Source organism: Podarcis muralis, chromosome 5, assembly GCF_964188315.1.
Source record: "Podarcis muralis chromosome 5, rPodMur119.hap1.1, whole genome shotgun sequence".
Classification (NCBI taxonomy): Eukaryota; Metazoa; Chordata; class Lepidosauria; order Squamata; family Lacertidae; genus Podarcis; species Podarcis muralis.
In genome coordinates this window covers 98,480,808-98,503,026 of record NC_135659.1, presented here as the reverse complement: position 1 = coordinate 98,503,026, position 22,219 = coordinate 98,480,808, and the positions used below count along the sequence as shown (strand labels likewise).

At 49.2% G+C, this 22,219-nt stretch overlaps 1 protein-coding gene across 3 annotated transcripts in view; it reads left to right on the top strand.

Moving 5' to 3' along the window:
- The window catches only part of BCL2L1 (BCL2 like 1), a 56,937-nt gene extending 35,081 nt beyond the window's left edge, over positions 1–21,856 (top strand). For all 3 annotated transcript variants that reach the window (XM_028735576.2, XM_028735577.2, XM_028735578.2), the window contains exon 3: positions 18,980–21,856. In XM_028735576.2, the coding sequence (XP_028591409.1) occupies positions 18,980–19,117 (138 nt within the window). In that variant the 3' untranslated portion in view covers positions 19,118–21,856. The remainder of the gene's footprint in view (positions 1–18,979) is intronic.
- Positions 21,857–22,219: the final 363 nt, after the last annotated feature.

Below are 22,219 nucleotides of genomic sequence, written 5' to 3'. Positions count from 1 at the left end.
CTGTGTGTGTGTGTGTGTGTGTGTGTGTGTGTGAATGTTAACATATGTCAAATTTTAAGAAACCAACCCTAACAAACAGGTATTGCATTCTTTATCAGTCACTTCTCTCACATGTGTTTGCAACCCAGATGATTTGTGGATCTTATTTTCTCTCTGAAGATATGAAAGCGCTTAGTTCTTTCCCACAAAAGGCAGTGTCAGATGGCCAAATGGCATTAACATTTGGATCCAGCACCCCAAAATCTGTAAGAGAGGATGGGTCACATTAACTGACCCCAAATGATTTCAGGATAGGTGTTATTCCTGACTTTAGAATTTTCCATTTACTCTCCACGTTGCTTAATTAGAGACAGGGTGGATTGGTTTAAATCAGCAAGAAGAAAGAGGCAATTTAAATCATTTATTTAAAACAAGTTCTCCTTTGATACTTCTTTGTTCTTGAAATAATAGTGCAAATCTGACCCCTAAACCATGTTAAAGTAGTTATACTTGTTTTATTCTTATAGCCAGACCTTCTTTATTTTAGTTGTACTTGCTTTCCATATTTTGTACCAAAATCAACCCAGATGAAGCCAATAAAATCAGACTTGAAGTCACCAACATCCTCTGCTCCAGCAAACCACCCAGAAGCAATTTACACAAAGAAGAACAGAAAGCACTCACCAACCTGAGGAAAGACAACAACATAATCATTCTCCCAGCAGACAAAGGTAATGCCACTGTTGTGATGAACACATCGGACTACCAAGCAAAACTATCAAATCTACTCCAAGACCCTACCTACCAACCTATAAAAACAGATCCCACCACCTATCTGGAAAAAACCACCAAATCCAAAATAAAAGCCTCTCCTATCAGTGAAGAAATCCAGCTAAGAATCATCCCCAGAGAAAAATCATCCAGATGCCCCAAACTCTACGGCCTCCCCAAGATACACAAAGAGGGAACACCACTCAGACCAATAGTCAGCTCCATAGGCTCACCTCTACAAAATCTCGCTAAATTTCTCGCCAAGCAACTTCAGCCCTATGCAGAATCCATCTCTTCACACGTTCCAAACTCCTTCCAGTTCATAGAAACAATAAAGAAGCAAAACCTACATCCCAATGACCTACTTGTGAGCTTCGATGTTGTATCTCTCTTCACACAAGTGCCCATTAATGAAGCCTTGACAGCCATTCAAAACAAATACAATCCCCCCGAATACATCTTGGACCTGACCAACCACTGCCTAACCAACACGTACTTCATCCACAATGGACAAAGATACAAACAGATAGAAGGAGCACCTATGGGATCACCCCTCTCACCGGTCATCGCAAACCTGTACATGGAACACTTTGAAACCAATGCTTTAGACAAGTCAGAACACAAACCCAAACTTTGGCTCAGATATGTTGACGACACCTTTGTAATTTGGCCACACGGGAAGGAAAAACTGGACAGCTTCCTCACACATCTCAACAGCCTACACCCCAAAATACAATTCACTATGGAAATAGAAGCCAACAACCAACTTCCCTTCCTTGACGTCCTAATCTACAAAAAACCTGATGGCTCCCTAGGACACACTATCTACCGGAAAAAAACACACACCAACCGCTACTTACATGCACAATCACACCACCACCCTGCACAAATAAACTCCGTAGCCAAGACTCTCATCTCCAGAACCAAACGCCTGGCTGACAAAGACCACTTGACAACTGAGTTACAGAATCTCTCAAATGTGTTAATTGCCAATGGATACCAGCAAAACAGGGTTACGAAGCTAATCCAAAAAGAAACACCCCCCAAAAACCAAGACACAGAAGAAAACAATGGCATGGCCCTCCTTCCTTATATCAAGGGCACTACAGATAAAATTAGCAAAATCCTCCATAAACACAATATCAAAACAGCCTTTTGCGCCAACCAAAAAATAGCCAATATCCTCAGAAACCCCAAGGATAAAATCCAGTTGGAAAACCAAGGGGTCTATGAAATACCCTGCAAAGTCTGCCCAGCCACGTACATTGGACAAACAAACAGACGAATAAATGCACGTATCGCAGAACACAAGAATGCCGTCAAAAAAGAAGAAAAAACTTCCTCTCTTTTCCAACACATGAAAGAAACAGGACACGAAATTAATTTTGCAGATTCCAAATTGCTCTCTAACATGGAACATCACCACAAGAGAATAATCATGGAAGCCATCGAGATAGAGAAACACCCTCACAACATGAACAAGCGTGACGACACATCCCGCTTGCCAGACATCTGGAAATTAGCCCTCCCCACAAAAACTGACACCAGATCCAGAGGCACACAGAACGCCATCACCAATCAACCACACCAGACCCAAACCCAGACCCTCTCCACAGATAAATTACAGACACCATCCAGTAGCCAAACCATGGTGGCACCTCCGGATGCTGCACCCCCCTGCAATCCCTACACAGATCTGGCTGGCACAGGCCACAAAACCACAGCTCGCCCCTATACACGAAGCCAAGCCAGAGCACAACTAAATGCAGTACAGCCATCTTCTCAGAAAAACTCTTCACAAAGTTCAAGAGGTCAAGACACAAAGGCTTTAGCAACTAACCCACACCTAATGACCCACCTAAGTGGTACTCAGGATATCACTCAAGAAATCACTCAAGATATCCCTCAAGCAATTAAGGAACAAAAGAAGAAAAGGCACACTAGCCTGGGAACTTCCTCTCTGCCCAGAACATTGGAGGCTATACACACCACCTCCTCTACAGTATTTATAGGAACTCAAACACTGAGATCCTGCTCTGTTCCAGTAACAAGAAGCCGAAAGCACCAACCTGAAGATGACGAGTGAGACCTCGTCGAAACGTCGCCTAGACACCCCAACTTTTACACGGGAAGACACCCGAGGACACCAAAACCTGCATATATATATATATATATATATATATATATATATATATATATATGCTTTCGTAGATTTTCACGGGTACAGGAATGCAGGTTTTGGTGTCCTCGGGTATCTTCCCGTGTAAAAGTTGGGGTGTCTAGGCGACGTTTCGACGAGGTCTCACTCGTCATCTTCAAATGTATCTCTCTTCACACAAGTGCCCATTAATGAAGCCTTGACAGCCATTCAAAACAAATACAATCCCCCCGAATACATCTTGGACCTGACCAACCACTGCCTAACCAACACGTACTTCATCCACAATGGACAAAGATACAAACAGATAGAAGGAGCACCTATGGGATCACCCCTCTCACCGGTCATCGCAAACCTGTACATGGAACACTTTGAAACCAATGCTTTAGACAAGTCAGAACACAAACCCAAACTTTGGCTCAGATATGTTGACGACACCTTTGTAATTTGGCCACACGGGAAGGAAAAACTGGACAGCTTCCTCACACATCTCAACAGCCTACACCCCAAAATACAATTCACTATGGAAATAGAAGCCAACAACCAACTTCCCTTTCTTGACGTCCTAATCTACAAAAAACCTGATGGCTCCCTAGGACACACTATCTACCGGAAAAAAACACACACCAACCGCTACTTACATGCACAATCACACCACCACCCTGCACAAATAAACTCCGTAGCCAAGACTCTCATCTCCAGAACCAAACGCCTGGCTGACAAAGACCACTTGACAACTGAGTTACAGAATCTCTCAAATGTGTTAATTGCCAATGGATACCAGCAAAACAGGGTTACGAAGCTAATCCAAAAAGAAACACCCCCCAAAAACCAAGACACAGAAGAAAACAATGGCATGGCCCTCCTTCCTTATATCAAGGGCACTACAGATAAAATTAGCAAAATCCTCCATAAACACAATATCAAAACAGCCTTTTGCGCCAACCAAAAAATAGCCAATATCCTCAGAAACCCCAAGGATAAAATCCAGTTGGAAAACCAAGGGGTCTATGAAATACCCTGCAAAGTCTGCCCAGCCACGTACATTGGACAAACAAACAGACGAATAAATGCACGTATCGCAGAACACAAGAATGCCGTCAAAAAAGAAGAAAAAACTTCCTCTCTCTTCCAACACATGAAAGAAACAGGACACGAAATTAATTTTGCAGATTCCAAATTGCTCTCTAACATGGAACATCACCACAAGAGAATAATCATGGAAGCCATCGAGATAGAGAAACACCCTCACAACATGAACAAGCGTGACGACACATCCCGCTTGCCAGACATCTGGAAATTAGCCCTCCCCACAAAAACTGACACCAGATCCAGAGGCACACAGAACGCCATCACCAATCAACCACACCAGACCCAAACCCAGACCCTCTCCACAGATAAATTACAGACACCATCCAGTAGCCAAACCATGGTGGCACCTCCGGATGCTGCACCCCCCTGCAATCCCTACACAGATCTGGCTGGCACAGGCCACAAAACCACAGCTCGCCCCTATACACGAAGCCAAGCCAGAGCACAACTAAATGTAGTACACCCATCTTCTCAGAAAAACTCTTCACAAAGTTCAAGAGGTCAAGACACAAAGGCTTTAGCAACTAATCCACACCTAATGACCCACCTAAGTGGTACTCAGGATATCACTCAAGAAATCACTCAAGATATCCCTCAAGCAATTAAGGAACAAAAGAAGAAAAGGCACACTAGCCTGGGAACTTCCTCTCTGCCCAGAACATTGGAGGCTATACACCATACCTCCTCAACAGTATTTATAGGAACTCAAACACTGAGATCCTGCTCTGTTCCAGTAACAAGAAGCCGAAAGCACCAGCCTGAAGATGACGAGTGAGACCTCGTCGAAACGTCGCCTAGACACCCCAACTTTTACACGGGAAGATACCCGAGGACACCAAAACCTGCATATATATATATATATATATATATATATATATATATATATATATATATATTTACCTGTAGAGAGAATACGTTTAAATTCTATTTTTATCAAGCAGAGGAGGCACATTCCATTGTCTTTCAGGACAAATGGATGCTAGCAACAAGCAGCACACATGACAGTTTGCAAAGTTGACAGCAGGATCCCATACATGTTTACTCAAAAGTAAGTCCCCTTGAGTTCAGTGGGGCTTCTTTTCCCATGTTAAGCAGGTACAGGACTGCAGCCTAAGTACGAGAATATGGGAACATGCACAATTTTGTCTTCCATTCTTATTTCCAGTATTGCTCCTTACTGCTTCTCAGCCTACCTTCTCTCTATCTCACACACACACACTCAACCAGAAAGTTGCAAAAAATAACTCAAAGTAGGGCTGCCAGGTGAACAAGAGCAGTTGGTTTTCATCGAGTGAAGATGGAATGCCTACATTTGGTAGGTGGAGTTTAAATACTCATATTTGAGAAATGATCAGATTGGTTCTTCATTTATTAGGAAAAGCCTCCTTAGTTTCCAGTCCCAATCCAAAGTGCCGCTTTTGACCTATTAAACCTTATGCAGCCCAGGACCCCGATACTACAAGGACTGCCTCTACTCACATGAAGCAACTCGGGCCCCACAGTCATCATCTGAGCCCCTTTGTTCTAGGCACCCTCCAAGGGACGTGCGGAGGGTGGTGACTTTTCAGTGGTGGCTCCCCAAATACCGGTTGATGGGAATCACTAGTGGGGAGAGTGCTGTTGTGCTCAGGTCCTGCATGCAGGCTTCTCTTTGGGGCATCTGGTTGGCCATTGGGAGAGCAGGATGCTGCGCCAGGCAAGTCCCCGTTGGCCTGACCCAGCAGCCAGGCTCTCCTTGGCCACCTTGCCCAGAGTTTCTGTGCCCCTGCTGCGGAGAGGGGAACCACGAGTGTGATGCAGTGACATCACACAGGTTTTGTCTATTTCTATATGAAAGTGGGAGGACTAGAGCAAGATGGTGGGGTGCTTGTTGCGAGGGCAGCCCCTGTCTGATGCGCAGCACAAGACAGGCTGCCTTGCTTTCCGTTTCCCTCTTCAACACAACGTGATTCTATCCATCTGTCTTCTGCAGGGAAAGCATCTCCCTGCCTGCCTGAAACCTAAGCATTGCTGACATCCCGCTTTCTCCTCCCCCCTCCCCAGCCTGTACTCTGCAAATGTGCATCCCTGCATGTCTCGCCGCTTTGCAGACATGGTGCCACGCTTTTGGTCCCTGCCTGGAAACTGGTCCCGGGCTGGAAATCCGAGAGCCGTACCTGCACCCCTCAGCATCTTGGGTGTTAGGGGGCTGAGGAGGCTTCTGCTCTCACTGTAAACGCAATCAGGGTTGAGTCCCCAGGTTGCAAGCATGCCTTGTGGGGAAAGGCATCTCTTAGCCTTTGCAGGCTGCGCTGACCAGTTCTGCTGGATCACTCAGCGGTGTTTGATACCATCGACCATAACATCCTTCTGGACCGTCTTGAGGGGCTGGGAGCTGGGGGCACTGTCATACAGTGGTTCTGCTCCATCCTCCGGGGCCGTGTTCAGAAAGTGGTGTTGGGGGATGAGTGTTCAGACCCCTGGGCTCTCACTTGTGGGGTGCCTCAGGGTTCTGTCCTTTCCCCCATGCTTTTCAACATCTATATGCAGCCGCTGGGAGAGATCATCAGGGGGTTTGGGCTGGGTGTTCATCAGTATGCGGATGATACCCAGCTCTACCTCTCTTTCAAATCAGAACCAGTGAAGGCGGTGAAGGTCCTGTGTGAGTGTCTGGAGGCAGTTGGAGGATGGATGGCGGCTAACAGATTGAGGTTGAATCCTGACAAGACAGAAGTACTGTTTTTGGGGGACAGGAGGTGGGCAGGTGTGGAGGATTCCCTGGTCCTGAATGGGGTAACTGTGCCCCTGAAGGACCAGGTGCGCAGCCTGGGAGTCATTTTGGACTCGCAGCTGTCCATGGAGGCACAGGTCAAATCTGTGTCCAGGACAGCTGTTTACCAGCTCCATCTGGTACGCACTGAAAAAGATATACCAAGAGCTCTGGCCACAAGTTTCAATAGAAAGAATAATTCCTACTCGAGAGTTGAAAAGAAAAACGTGTATATTCTTCAAATAAACTATTTGAAACTACATTATTTCTTCACTTAAACGTTGTATCTAAATTTACTATTGCCTTAAAATTATCGTACTTACACGTTGTATTTAAATTTACTATTAGCTTCAAACAGTTATTCTTAGCAGAATATACACGTTTTTCTTTTCAACAAGAACTCCAATTTCTTTAACGATTACTATGGCCATCTGGTACGCAGGCTGAGACCCTATCTGCCTGCGGACTGCCTCGCCAGAGTGGTGCATGCTCTGGTTATCTCCCGCTTGGACTACTGCAATGCGCTCTACGTGGGGCTACCTTTGAAGGTGACCCGGAAACTACAACTAATTCAGAACGCAGCAGTTAGACTGGGGACTGGGAGCGGCCGCCGAGACCACATAACACCGGTCTTAAAAGACCTACATTGGCTCCCAGTACGTTTTCGAGCACAATTCAAAGTATTGGTGTTGACCTTTAAAGCCCTAAACGGCCTCGGCCCAGTATATCTGAAGGAGCGTCTCCACCCCCATTGTTGTGAGGTCCAGCGCCGAGGGCCTTCTGGCGGTTCCCTCATTGCGAGAAGCAAAGCTACAGGGAACCAGGCAGAGGACCTTCTCGGTAGTGGCGCCTGCCCTGTGGAACGCCCTCCCTTCAGATGTCAAAGCGATCAACAATTACATGACATTCAGAAGACATCTTAAGGCAGCCCTGTTCAGGGAAGTTTTTAATGTGTGATTTTAGTGTATTTTTGGTTTCTATGGAAGCCGCCCAGAGTGGCTGGGGAAACCCAGCCAGATGGGCGGGGTACAAATAAATTATTATTATTATTATTATTATTATTATTATTATTATTATTATTATGACCAGAACTGATGGGAGTTGTAGTCCAGAACATCTGGATGGCACCAGGCTAGTGGGTGGGGAGGGAGGCTGCTTTATATGGGTGGGAATGGTATCTCAACTCTGTGTACACACTCTGTGTGAGTGTGGGCAGGGTAAGATCGGAAGAGAAGAGTCAGGATATCTGCTTCAAAAGTGCCGTCCTGGTTTGCTCAGTGGTCAGTTTGATCGTATGTAAGCTGCTCTGGGAGACTTTTTGGCTGAAGAGTGGGATGCAAATGCTCGCTTCCCACAGAAGCACCTGCAACATTGGCCAAGGTGCAAAGGGCAGGGTGGGGGGAATACTCATAGAAAACCATCTGCTTGTCCCCTTTTATGATCTGAAAAATCACAGGATGCACAAACAGCTGTGCAGCACCTATACCAGCTCAGCTGTGTTGTAAGCGCTCTCTGGAGCTACAGAAGAAGATGGAGGTACAGATTGTGCCTCTTAAATCAGAACCCAGGAGTGTTATATGGTGAACTGATCTTCACAACAGCCCAAAGGGGTAGTTTGCTGCTCTCTCCTTAGAGGTCTGAGGCTGAGAGATAATGATTTGCCCTAGACGAATCCCCGCAATGGGGTGAGCTCCAGTTGCCCGGTCCCAGCTCTTGCCAGCCTAGCAGTTTGAAAGCACGTCAAAGTACAAGTAGATAAATAGGTACCGCTCTGGTGGGAAGGTAAATTGTGTTTCCGTCTGCTGCTCTGGTTTCGCCAGAAGCGGCTTAGTCATGCTGGCCACATGACCCGGAAAAACTGTCTGTGGACAAATGCCGGCTCCCTCAGCCAGTAAAGCGAGATGAGCGTCGCAACCCCAGAGTCGTTCGTGACTGGACTTAACTGGCAGGGGTCCTTTACCTTTACCTTTACCTAAGTATCCACCTAAGATGTCTTTTCAGTGCACGGATGTTGGAAGATTCAGGACAGAGGAATATTTCTTCAAGTAGGGAATAGTCAAACTATGGCACTCCCTCCCACAGGAGACAAGTGTCAGCCACAATCCTGGATGGCTTTAAAAGAGGATCAGATACATTTATGGAGTAAGGCAGGGCCATTGATAGCTTTAGCCAGAATGGCTATGATCTGCCCACACTGTTGAAGCCCTTGTTCTTATCCTGCAAAGCAGTTCTTAGCTTCTGCTCCTCACCAGCAAAACTGTAATGGTAGTGCTTTATTTTACTAAACTGCTGTCAATGAGAGCCTTATTAAAACAGCAGGTTGAAAGCATCATGCGCATGATAAAAGAGAAGCGCAGAGTCCTGTCATTTCCAGGCTCACTCTGGGCTTAGGGGGCTTTCGAGTGTCATGCAACGCCATAGACACGGCTCTTTTCAGACCTCCTTGTGCCAAATGGAGACCTGGCAACCTGAGGCAGATGGCCAGAGCAGCACATGGGCGCAGGCAGGGCTGGCATCAGTTGGGGCTCCCTGCAGCCACTCTTGCTTGAGTCAGATTGCTGAAAGCGCAGACCCCCATGACTTGGCCTGGCAACGCTTGAGGAACCGGCGCTGTGACCAGTGATGAGGTGGAAGAGGGCCCAAATTGGATCTGGGGGATTACAGCAAGCTGGAGTGGAGGCGGGAAGTGCTGCAAAAGAGCCCTGTTGCATCAGGCATCTACCTGCCCCAGCATCCTGCTTTTCATAGTAGCTAACCAGGTGCCCCTAGCAGGCTCACAAACGTTGCAAGCAGCCTATAGGCCTCTGCTGTGGTTTGTGCCCAGCATCTGGTAGCCAGTTTCTGAGTGTGGAGGCTCCATTTCCCTATCATGGCTACCAGCTGTTGAAAGACCTGGCTTCCACAAACGTTCCTAGCTGAGAGCTAGTTCCCTCCAGATGTTTTGAAGCACAACTCCAGTCGGTCTCAGCAAGCACAGGTGTAGGACGTTGCGACCAGTGGTCGTCCAAAATCTCTGGAGCACACCAGGTTGGAGAATTTAGGCCTAGCCTTTCCCCCCAAACCACCTCACCTAGTTATTGGTCATCATGACCTCTTGTGCACAAGTTAATTATTTCTTTGGACTATTCTGAATCGCCTGTCAGTCGGCTTCATTGGATAACTCCCAGTTCTAGTACTATTTGAGTTTCAAACTTTTCTTTTTGCTGTTTTTATTGTGCATGACCTTGAGATGACAGTGTAGAAGGCAATAACTAAATTGTTGCTGATGCTGATGGTATATTTTAGAGAGGGAGAAAAACTGTGCCTGCTTACTCCACACCAGGCCTAGTTTTATAAAATTCTGCCATGCCCACGCTCTTTAAAGTCATGTTTTTACAAAGCCCAATGCCCCAAATCCTTTAAGCGTTTCCTTCCAGGGAAGGGGCTCCAGCCTCTTGTTCACATGGGTTGCCAAAGTGGGCTGGGACCAAATGATGGCGGAAGACCCTGCTGGGATGCTTCGGGGATGCTATGACAACAAAAGGGAGGGAGTTCTGTGCGTTCCGAAGTGGGGATCTTGGACACAAGCCATTGGGCGAGCTAGCTGTCTGTCGGTCGCCCCTGTGACCTCAAGGCTGGGAACACCTCCCAGCACCCTTGGCAACGGTTGCAGCTCTTGATGTCATCGGTGGCCTTGCTGTGTGTGGCACAGTTCTTTGGCAGTTCTGCAGGAAGCCCGGGGAACCCTGCTGAGGTTTTGGTCTTGCAAAGGGGGAGCGGGTTTCTGAAAGCGGTGGAGAGAGGAGGGGGAGATATGGAGCGCACATCCCTGCTTTTCCAGGTCTGTTAAATGACGGGTGCTGCCCTTGATCTGCCCAGGGAACAATCCCAATAATGCCTGCCTAGCTCAGAGGCTGGAGAGGGACCCAGCCAGAGGTGCTTCTGCTCCTGAGCTGGAAGATTCAGGGCAGATAAAAGAAAGGACTTCTTCATGCAGCGCAGAGTTAAACTATGAAACTCGCTCCTGCAGGAGGCAGAGATGGCCGCCAACTTGGATGGCTTTAAACAAATTCATGGAAGAGAGGTCTGTCAGTCACTACTAGCCAGGATGGCTATGCTCTGCCTCCACAGTTAGAGGCTCGATGCTTCTGCTTGCAAGAAGCAAGGTCAAATCCTGCATGCAAGTTTCCCCTAATGGGCATGTGGTTGGCTACTGTGAGAACAGGATGCTGAACCAGATGGGTCATTGGCCTGATCCAGCGAGGCTCTTTTCATGTGCTTATGTTCTTAACTTTAATTACTTTAAGGGCAGGTGAGAGGTCAGTGTGAATGGTGTTCCTGGGTGCTACCTACCTACCTTCCTATCTGATGAGTCACACTTTGTCTTTCAGGCAGGCATAAAAGCTTATAGAGGGGGCATAAAAGCCATTTAAAACCAAAATGAAAACAGCATAGGATTTATTTGGAAAAGCCCAACAGCCCCAAATCACAGCTTCATTGCATCAACAGCCTCTCACCGAGGGCCCAGCAAGAAGCTCTAAGCCACTTTGCTAAATGACTGCAGAGCAGGACTCAGGCAGGTCTCTTTCTGTAGGCACAGAAATTCCTAGAAGTGGGGCCATCTCAGGTAACAGCCATCGCCACTAGCCTGAAGCAAGCTGACCTCCTAAATGAGGAGGTGGGGCATAAAAGAGGGGGGGATCCATAGCTGGCCTCAAGTGGTCAGGACTTCAGAAAAGAAGAAAGCCCAGGGCTGCTGACCATCTCTCACTTGCAATATGAGGCTGGGGTGATGGTGAAGCTCTCCAATGGCAGGTCACGAATGAGACCTGACTAGAAGCAACATCTTTTGACACACATGCGTGCAGCACGCATCCCAGATCCAGACATTTGAGTGTAGGCTCTGTGTTAGTTGACTGTGAGGATGTTACACTGTTGAAGACAGGAGTGCCTGGCGTCCATGGGGTCACGAAGAGTCGGACACGACTAAACAACAACAAATGTTGCACTGTTGCACATACTCCGCAAAGTATGGCTCCCTTAAGGTATTGCTTTCCCTGTTCCAAGATTGGTTCCCGGAAAATGCATCGTAAGTCAGCTTGTTGTTCTGCCTGTTGCGGCTTTGCAGAACCGCCCAGGTTTGCACCTTCTTCTGCATTCCGTCCCTCGGCAGGAGAGCTGGCGAAAGCCAAGGAAATCGACCCCACTGCTCTCTGCAATGCCATCCTGGGAAACTTTCCCAAGGCTGGGCAAAGCCCCAGAGACGGCACTGTGGCTCCTTTGTTCTCCCCGCCGGGTTCATGGAAGAACTGATAACAGCGCTGGGCTGCCAGGAGGATAACGCTCTGCTGTCGTTTGACTGTTTGCTGAACTTGAAGGCAATGTTCAAATGTGCAGCTGGCCAACAGCGGTGGCGACCGGGGATTGAGAGTGGAGACCTTAGCTGCTGAGCAGGATCTGGGGGTCATAAAAGATCACCAACTAAGAATGAGCCAGACATATGACAGATCTTGTGGCAAGGAAGGATGGGACAGGCGACAGGCCTGGCTATTTTGGGCTGCGTTAGCAGAAGTACCATATCCTCTGTGGGATGAAGTCATGGGCCTTGTCCTCCTTGGGGCTGCACCAGCCCTTCGCATATGGGCCCCGGACTCAATAAATCGTTTTGCCAAATTGGAGAGGGTTGCAGAACCTCAGCAGAAAGGCTTGAAGGCGCTTGGTAGCAGAGGCCAAGGGAAGGCTTCATCAAACGCTCAAGGGATGTATGAAATCAGCAGGGTGCATAATATTGCACTTTCTTTCTCTTATAAATCATTTTTATTAGTTTTCCAATAAGAACATCCAGTTAACAAATCCGTCAAACCATAATCCAATAAATTGGATTGTAATTTGGCTGTTATTTTATTTTATTATTTTTAATTGGATAATATTGCACTTCTTTCTCTCGTTCCTCTGTGCTTTTTGCGAAAAGACGCGCCTGTAGGGCAGCCAGGGTTGTGGTGAACATCTCAGTGGGGCCAGGGGTGTGCAGTACAGTTTCTGGTGGGCTATCCTGGCACATCTTTCAATCATTGGACTAAGGGGTGACTTGTCCTAGCGCTGGATTCATGTGGTGTTTGTCCTCAGGGTCTTCCCCGCCCCCCAGCTTGGCAAGTGGGTCAGATGCCTTGCGGGTGTTTCTTTCGGCCAGAACAAAGTGCCGCTTTCTCTTCCCTGCAACCTCATACTGAGCACAGCTTGTCTGCTTTCGGCACGGCCAGGCCTCGTGGTGTGTCTCCTGCCTCCAGCTTGTGCCTTTTCCTCCCACTGCCCCACTCGTGATGGGTCTTGTGTTCCAAGTGCCTGTAGCCTTTCTGCCTTTTCTCGGTAGCTGCATCCTCCGTCCTGAAATCCAGGCTGTACTGTGCTTCCCCAGCCTGTGTCTATAAGCACTTCAAAGTTTGTACCGATTTTGTGCCTCGTTTGTGGAATAAATAATTTGCAGGCATTAATTCACATATTGGACCCCTTGGGAAATTCAGCTAACCTACTGTACCTGGAACGGCAGCTGAATGGGACACGGCTGTGGGCAGCCTGAAGAAGTATCCTCCACCTTGAGCTGCCTGTAAAAAACAAGTCTAGAGTGAGAGACTAGGGTGATGTCCACTACTTCCAGGAACTCTTCTCTTTGTGAGAGTTTTGTGGGTGAGCTGGGAGATTGTTAGCACCCTGGGTAAGAACGCGGAGGCTGGGAAGGAGGGTGTGCCAGATGGATAATGAATTGATATTGATTTATATATAATAGGCTTCCTCAACCTCGGCCCTCCAGATGTTTTTTGGCCTACAACTCCCATGATCCCTAGCTAGCAGGACCAGTGGTCAGGGATGATGGGAATTGTAGTCTCAAAATATCTGGAGGGCTGAGGTTAAGGAAGCCTGATATATACAGTGGTACCTTGGTTCTCAAACTTAATCCGTTCTGGCAGTCCATTCAATTCCTGAAACGGTTCAGAAACCAAGGCGCGGCTTCCAATTGGCTGCAGGAGCGTCCTGCACTCAATTGGAAGCTGTGTTAGATTTTCGGCTTCCTAAAAATGTTCGACAACTGGAACAATCACTTCCGGGTTTGCAGTGTTCGAGAGCCGGTTTGTTCAGGAGCCAAGTCATTCGAGTACCAGGGTACCACTGTATTAGTGACTTTATATTAATGTAGACATTTTTATATGTACCTGTGAATTTTTGTAATATTTTTTGTTTGTTATCTGTTGTTGCTTCAGTTTTCTGTATACCACTTAGCGATATTGAGCAACTGAGCTGATTAGACAGCTTGGAATGTTCACAAATATTCCAAATGTTCAGGGAGAAAACATTCTTTGGACATTCAACTTTCATCCTTCCTACATAAAAACAATTTAAAACGACAGCAGCATGTACATAAAATCAAGACAGCTTGATAGTGCGGAACAAAACGTTCCTCTCACCCATTTGCAGACAATGAACTGGGGAGTATTTAGGTACATTTGCAGGGGACATGCTGGCTTGTGTCGATTGGAGTTGTGGTCCAAAACATCTCAAGGGCACCAGATTGGAGAAGGCTGGTACATAGTATGCTGTATGAAGTCACTCACTAGGGATTGTCATTTCAGCACTTTGCTTTGCAGGTCCCTCTTTGCAAAGCACTCACACAATGGTGTGTGTGTGTGTGTAATATAAAAATATATGTCCTTTTCCTTTCAGTTTCCTTCTTACCAGTCCCCTCACTTTTGGGAAGCTTTCTCTTTGGAAGTCAGATGTGACCGTGTTGGATTTTCTTGGCAATTGTCCATTTGCATCAGTGGTGAGGAATCGCTGCCCTGTGGTCCAACCTTGGCCTGCCAGGGAGTCCAGTTTGGCTCATGAGGCCATTTTCTCCAAACCATAGTCACCCACCTGTCAGCTGACACCACTGGTTTTACCAGCTGATGGGTTTAATTCTGCTTTTTCTGCACAGGGAACAGGATTGCACAGCCAAAACAGCAGAATTACCAAATCCCTGCTCATCAGATGACAGTGTTAGAAACTTAGATATACAAGCTCATTGCCAAATGCACCTTAAACCTAGTTTGCGGTCACCACCATGGAATGTCTAGGTGCCATTTCCCCTCACTAGTTGAATTTATTGTTGTGGTGATTTTTAGTCTTTTCATTTCTATACCGCTTTATATTTTAAAAATAAATAAATCTGAAAGTGGTTTGCAACACATTAAAACATCAAATAAAACAATCCAGAATAAAACAAATTCAAGCTTCAAGGAAAATATTTCAGATCCATCTCTAAGTGATATTTTGCTTTCCCCATATTTATTTATGTAGCTGTCTCATAGCAGAAGTACTCTAGGAAGCCAGGGTGGTGCAGTGGTTAAGAGTGTCAGACTAGGACCTGGGAGATCAGGGTTCAAATCCTCACAGCCATGAAGCTCACTGGGTGACCTTGGGCCAGTTACATCCTCCTAGCCTACCTCACAGGGTCATTGTAGGAAATAACTAAGGGAAGCGAACCATGAGGAATACCGTATTTTTCGCACGATTGGACGCACCGGACCATAGGACGCACCTAGTTTTTTGGGGGGGGAAATAAAGGGGAAAAAAATTCCCTTTATTTCCCGCCCAAAAGCAGGTCAGGGAAACCGAACCAGGTCGAGGAACAGCGGGATAGTGGCGCTGCGCCTCCCTGCTGTCCCCCGAGCTTGTGGGGCTGGCTGATGTCTGCCTAGCGCGCGGGGCGCTCTGCTTCAGGGTGCCCCACCCGCCGGGTGGCAGGCTGCTATCCGCAGCTTGGGTAGCCTTGCGGGGAACTGCTGCAGGGCTCCCCACGCTGCGGATGTATGCCTGGCGCGAGGGGCGCTCTGCTTCAGGGCGCCCCACCCGCTGGGCGGCAGGCTGCTATCCACAGCTTGGGGAGCCTTGCGGGGAACTGCTGCAGACGGCTAGCGGAGACCTTGCCGGCACCCAGAAGCTTGGGGCGCGCTGAGCTCCGCACGCCCCAAGCTTCGGGATTAATGCAGCGCTCTGCTAGCCGTGGGAGAGCTGGGTCTCCCACGGCTAGCGGATAGCTTCCTGAAGCCTGGAGAGCGAGAGGGGTCGGTGCGCACCGACCCCTCTCACTCTCCAGGCTTCAGCGAAAGCCTGCATTCGCTCCATAGGACGCACACACATTTTCCCTTGCTTTTTAGGAGGGAAAAAGTGCGTCCTATGGTGCGAAAAATACGGTAGTCCTAGTAGAGAAAGGTGGGATATAAGTGCAATAAATAAGCTCTCCTGCTTGCCTGATTACAAAAGCTGGAAGGGCCGGCTAGATGGAGATGTCAGTTGCCAACCTGGCATGCAGAGATCTCCACATGGTTGCAGTTGGACCTGCTCCACTCGCAAAATGTGCCTGGCGCCTCGGGAATTTCGAAGACGGCTCACATAATGGCACCTTAAGCACATCCTGGGCCCATCTGGCCAAGCACACATGCACCCAGCTAGTTTTAGTCAGCCACGAGGGGCAAAGGTCAGGCGTTCACGTTGGCGGATGCATTGCTGCTACATCATCGCCGTGCCACTGAAACTGATGCCACAGCACTCGCTCAGAGCGGACATTGGACACCTCAGCCGATTCTGCAGTCACTGCGGCATGAAGGTCACCGCAGAAGCGGAAGACTTTGTCCTTCAAGAGTCTTGCAGACAATTCACAGCAGACTCCAGAGAGCCCTATTGCTCTGCCCGCAGATGATAACAGCTCCTTGATCCCTCCGTAAAGTTCCTCCGGACAACTGCTTCAGGTTTCAGCAGAGGAAGCCCTTTTTGGCTAACCTTGCAAGGATCACTGGGATGCAAAGTCTTCTGAACACTTGAAACTTTCTGTATAAAAATGCAGAGTCATCAAATTCATATCCATTAGGGGAAACGGCAGAAATTCATCCTTCACCCCAAAAGACAGTTACATCCTTCTGTTAGGTGGGGGGCATGGTACCGCTTGTGTTAGTGAACCTGCCCACTCCCACCAGGGGGCCAGAAACATGCCTCATCCTTCTACTGATCATATGTTAAGAGCCTGGGTTTTCCGGGGCTTGGGGGTCCTGTGTTTTTGTGCAGTGGGTTGGGCTTGGTGGTTTTTGGTTCCCTTCAGACGCCAAGTCTGCCTAGCGGACCCCTGCGAAACGCAGAGCAAACTCCCAGTCATTTCCTTCCCCAATGACGGGGCAGAAGGGGCCTGAAGAGATAGACTATGTCAGCACCAAAAGCATCTATTCTGAGCCGTTGCTAAGAAACTGCCTAATGTCACTTCCCTGTCTCTTCCCCGCCCAGCACCCTTCTGCAGTGCTGATCCAAAAGAATCAGCAAGCGTTTTCCGCAGCAAACTGCTTCCCCTGGGATGGCTTTGCCGAAAAGGGTTGCGCAGGGACTTTAAGGGAAAGGATTGTGCCCACCCAAAAGACAGTGGGGGCAAAACCCAGATCCTTCAGTCCCACATATATTGTACAGATTGCATGTTCCCATATTTGCTTATTCTGTTGTACAATTTCTGCTTGGCTTTGGGAAGGGACGTGGGCTTATTGCATCTCTATTGCATCTGTTTCAGCCCTGAACCTTTAAGGATCTGGAAGCCCTGCTCAAACTCCCCATAGCTTCTGGCATTTTCACCAAGCACTGCCCAAGTTTTCAAATTTCTGCAGGCTTAAGGACTAGAAGCTTAAAAAAAAAAGCAGAAAAAAGGAAACTGAGATGCTGCAGGATATTCAGTTGTGCAGTCAGAGGAAATTATGTGCTTATTAGGCCATGCAGTCATTGATGTGTGGAATGCAATTGGCCCTGGCTTGGTGGACCGTATTCCAAATGTCTGGAGAGGTCTCTCCTCTCTCCTGCCCTTCTCCCATCACCACACACAGTGTGACAAATGTGAGACATAAAAATAAAACTTACCGTATTTTTCCACGTATAAGACTAGGGTTTTTTTTACCAAAAAGTTAGGTTTAAAATTGGGGCTCGTCTTATACACGGGTAGTGTTGAGGGGTGTTTTCTTAACTTGGGGCCCCCAAAATAGGGGGGGCGTCTTATGCACGGGGGCATCTTAGACACGAAAAAATACGGCAAGTAGAGTGAATCCTGGTTTCAGATAATTCGCAATTGTAGGATCAGGGGCTAGAAGTGCTGTTGATATCGTTACAGATACTGAGGAAGGATCCTTCAAGAGTCCCCTCGACGTTCCTAAGCAATTTGCTTGTTAGAGGCCAGTTTGCAAATCAGGGAATGCAGGACCAAGATTCTCCAGGCCATCAATGCCTCTTATTTGGTCAGCGCAGGAGATTTCCAGGGCACCTTAGACGGGATTTTGGGTGTCTTCACTGCAGCCTCTTGTCTGCTTCTCTTAGGCTGTTCTTCGGTACTTGTTTGCTGTGAGTTTTGTGCAGTTCTAACGACACAGTTTATGCTGTCAGCTGCACCCAAGTTAAAGCCACACTCCAGAAAATAAGGCTCTCGACTGTGGCTTCTTTTAACCTTTAGATGAAGAAATGTGAAGTGGGTGGGTGGACGGAGGCTTGTCTCATCTCTCTATGATTCTCAGGCTTAAGCAGGCCATTAAGAATACATCTTTCCACAACAGTTTGCTGATTTCTGATTCCAACTTTCCGTATGCTTTCATGTACAAATGTCGCTAACCTCTCTGATACTTTTTTTTAATGAATAGTGGTTTGTAAAACTTTGCGCATCACTTGTCCGTTCCTTGAGGATGTGCTGTGACAGAGCCTTACCTGGGCTTCCTGTTCACCATGTCCCACTTGAGAGCACATGCTAAATTGCACCATATCATTCTGCCTCCTCTATTTGGAGACCTGAGGTGGTGCTTCAGCTCAGTCCTGCTCACGGCTCTCTTCCCTGCTGAGCTGCCAGAGCAGTCCTCCTCGCCTCCTGATCACATAGGAAGAACCTTGTTTTCATGCATGTTGGAACACAGGGCACAGAAAGCTGCCTTGCGCTGAGTAAGACCATTGGTCTCTCCAGATCTGTACTGCCTACACTGACTGGCAGCTGCTCTCCTGAGGCTCAGGCAGGGGGTCTCTTTCTGCCCTGCCTGGAGGTGCTGCTGTTAACTGAGCCTGGGGCATTCTGCAGGTGAAGCCCCTGAGCTATTGCCCTTCCTGGTCTCATTCTGTCACCCATGATCTCAGCTGTCAGTGAAACTTTTTGCCTTGCTTCACATCTCACCCTCGTTTTTCTTCTTTTCCCCCTCCCTCTCTCTCTTTTCCAGGAGAGGTTTGTGGACCTCTACGGGAACGACGCCGCGGCCAAGAGCAGGAAAGGCCAGGAACGCTTCAACAAGTGGCTGTGGACGGGGGCCACCGTGGCCGGGGTCGTCCTCCTCGGCTCCCTCCTGAGCCGCAAATAGCCAGAGACGGACTCTCCGCTGCCGCCGCCGCCACCACCCACCTCGGCCTGCGCTCCGTCGCCGAGGGACGCGCTGTGCATCCTGTCCCTCAGCCTTGCGATCATTCCAGGGGGGGTGGAGACGGGGGGTTGGGCCTCCGTGTAGCAAACCCCCCACTCTGACCCCAGGTGTCATCCTCTCCCTCCCCCCAACAACTCACAGACCTCTTTCTGGTGCCTCCTGCCCCACAGACACCTCCAAGCAACCCCAGGTTACTGTTCCAATGCGTAGGGACCTGGATCCCTCCCCACCTCACCTTTGGGTGCTGTGCCTCCAAACCCCCACCCCCACCCCGCCCCCAGGAGCAGCCTTCCCTTGCTCCTTTTAATCACTTTTACTCACATTCCTGGTATTTCGTTTGGTGGTTGATTATTATTATTTTTTAAAGCCCCCCTAAGGCAGGCCTGGCTCTTGTTTGCTTTACTTCCAGGAAGTGTGTGTGTGTGTGTGTGTGTGTGTGTGTGTGTGTGTGTTCTGCCACGTGGGTCGTTTTGGGTTAGCAAGCTCTAGCGCTGCAAACACCCTCCCAGGTCAGCAAGTCCGATGGAGACAGACTCCTTTTGTGCTGACCTGCGTGGGAGCCTCCTGCATGTGGGAGTGCGTTGAGGGTTCCCCTCCCATGACCAAAGAGGGGACCCTGCAGTGAGTGTAGGAGAAGGGGGTGCCCCCTCTGAGGGACCCCTTTGTTCTGTGGGACAGTGCTTAGCTGGGCAGGAAGAAGGATGAGGCAAGTGCATGGGAGACCTGGAATGGGAACAGTCAAAGGCAGGATCCGCTATCAACCTCTTATTCCCCACCTATCCGCCTCCCCTTATTCCCAGTGGACGGTCAAGAGGGGTCTCAATGTTGCCGAGGGTCTCGTGTTCATCCCTTCCGAGCTTATTTCTAAGGGAGTCTCCCCAGCCCTGTGCTAATCCTCAGCACCTCACAGGATGCAGGCCAGTGTTTGCTTTGCACACCTGAAGGAAATGGAGGCCAGTCATGTGCAGGGGGGCGGACAAGCCTCTTTCTTTGGAAGGAGCTTTTGGCAGTGAGGACTGACGCCCAGAGCACTCCCTCCCAAGCCCTCAGTAATGACCCCCATCCCCGTCTGTCCTGCTCGGCCTTCTGGGGTGGCTGATAGTCCCCAGTGTGGCTGGGGGATGGCTGCACTGGCCCCTTGGGCACGGTCCTGGCCCACGTCTCCGTTTCCCCGGCCCTGCCCCCCTCTCTCGAAAGAGACGCCTCCCCTCCCGTCCTCTGCAATGAGAAGAAGCCCGTCCTCTGCCGGTTACAAGGAAAGAGCAGGCGCAAGATGGCGGGGGGGGGGGAGAGAGAGAGAGACCGGCTGCCAGGAAGGGAGACGAGAGTCCGTTAGCCGGAGCAGCCTCTGGAAGGTGTTTATGATCAGCTGCTAATTGCTAGGCTGGCTCTCCGGGGACTCTCCCTGGCGGCAGCCCAGAGAACTTCCAGTAAGAGCAAAAATCAACAGCGTGTGCTGGACCAGGCTGCGCAGAGAGTGTTTTTGATGGGAAGAGGTGGTTTGTGTCTGTCTGTGTGTGTGTTTGCCTGCCTGCCTGCCTGCCTGGGCGTGCGTCCGCTTCCCCAAGGCTCTGCAGAGAGTGGCAGAAATTGCTTCTCCCACCCCCTGCCTGCCACCCCAGATTTAGCTGGTGTGCGTGCGCACGCCAGCACTTTTTCTTCTCCCTCCCTGCAAGTGGGAGAGCTGTGTGGGTGGGGGGCAGCGGCCGGTCTAGCACAGTGGGCTTCCTTAGAGCGGGGAGTGGGTGTTCTAGATGCAGGGCAGCCCCAGGCACAAGGCTGGGCCTTGCCTGATGGCGCCACCTCAGTGCTTTACATTCATCGCCCACCCCTCTCCTAGCTGCGGCCATGGGGCCTTGGTCCGCAGGGTCGAAGGGGGCGGATGGGGCCCTGGGGGGGCCTTGGGTGTTCAAAGCCAGCTGTGCTCAGAAGCCGCTTCTGCAGGCCACTCAGAAATGGCCGTAGGGAGAGGAAAAGAAAGCGATGTTTCCTTTGGGGATGGGGAGTCTGCTTCTCTCTTGGTCTCTGCAGCAGCCAAGGGAATTGGGGAGGGGTGGGCTTGGTTGGGGGGGGGTATGCGCAAGCTCCCATTCCTGGTTCTGATTCGGGGGGGAGTGGGGTGGAGGCCCCTTGCAAAATGCCTGGTCCCTCCCTCTGTGGGTCGCACCATTTTGAACCCCTTGGGTTGCTCTAACGTCAAGTCCGCTTATGACATAACCTCACAGTCCCCGCCTGTCCTGTCCGAATCCCTTGTGCGGCTTGCCTGCCCCCTTTCCCCGCCACCCTGTACATGCTCGGCTGTATATATCGGAGAGTAGTTTTTATTCAGTTGTGAATACAATAATACTATTTTTGTTAACTGTATGTCTGTATTTATGTGTGTTGACTGTGCTCTTCCCCTCCTCCCAGTTAACCTCATTTTTCACAAAACCGGCCAACGAGGACGGGACGTGGCGGGAGCTGGGCAAGGGAGCGCAGGGGCCCACGCATGTGGCAGCGGGAGCCTCCCCCCACCTCGCCCTCTCTGGCCCCTTTGAATTAAAGCGTGAATGTTGAACCTGGAGCTCGCCCGCCCATCCCTCTTGTGTTCAGGCCCCACCTGCACCCCCTATTAGGAGAAAGAGTTTGATTTGAAGATGAAAGTTCAGTTCCACCAATAAAACTGTGGTGTTTGAATTACCTGGCCTGGTTTGCTTTTTGGGATTCTCCTGCTGCCTCTTATATCACCTTTCCCCTGAGAGCCCCTTGCACTGGCTGGGGCTGATGGGAGCTCGGGTTCAAAATGGCTGGAGAAGGCCTCTTGGCTGAGGAAGGCTGTGCTAGGTCATAAAGTCCCATTCTGCTGCCTTTGATGGCTTCCCATGTCTTTGCAGGCAGATGAACTTAAATGAAAGGCAAAAGCCAAGAATCTTAGGATATTAATCTAGATCAATGCTTCCCAAACTGAGGTCTCCAGCTGTTTTCAGACTACAATTCACATCATCCCAGATCACTGGTCTTGCTAGCTAGGGATGATGGGAGTTGTAGTCCAAAAACAGCTGG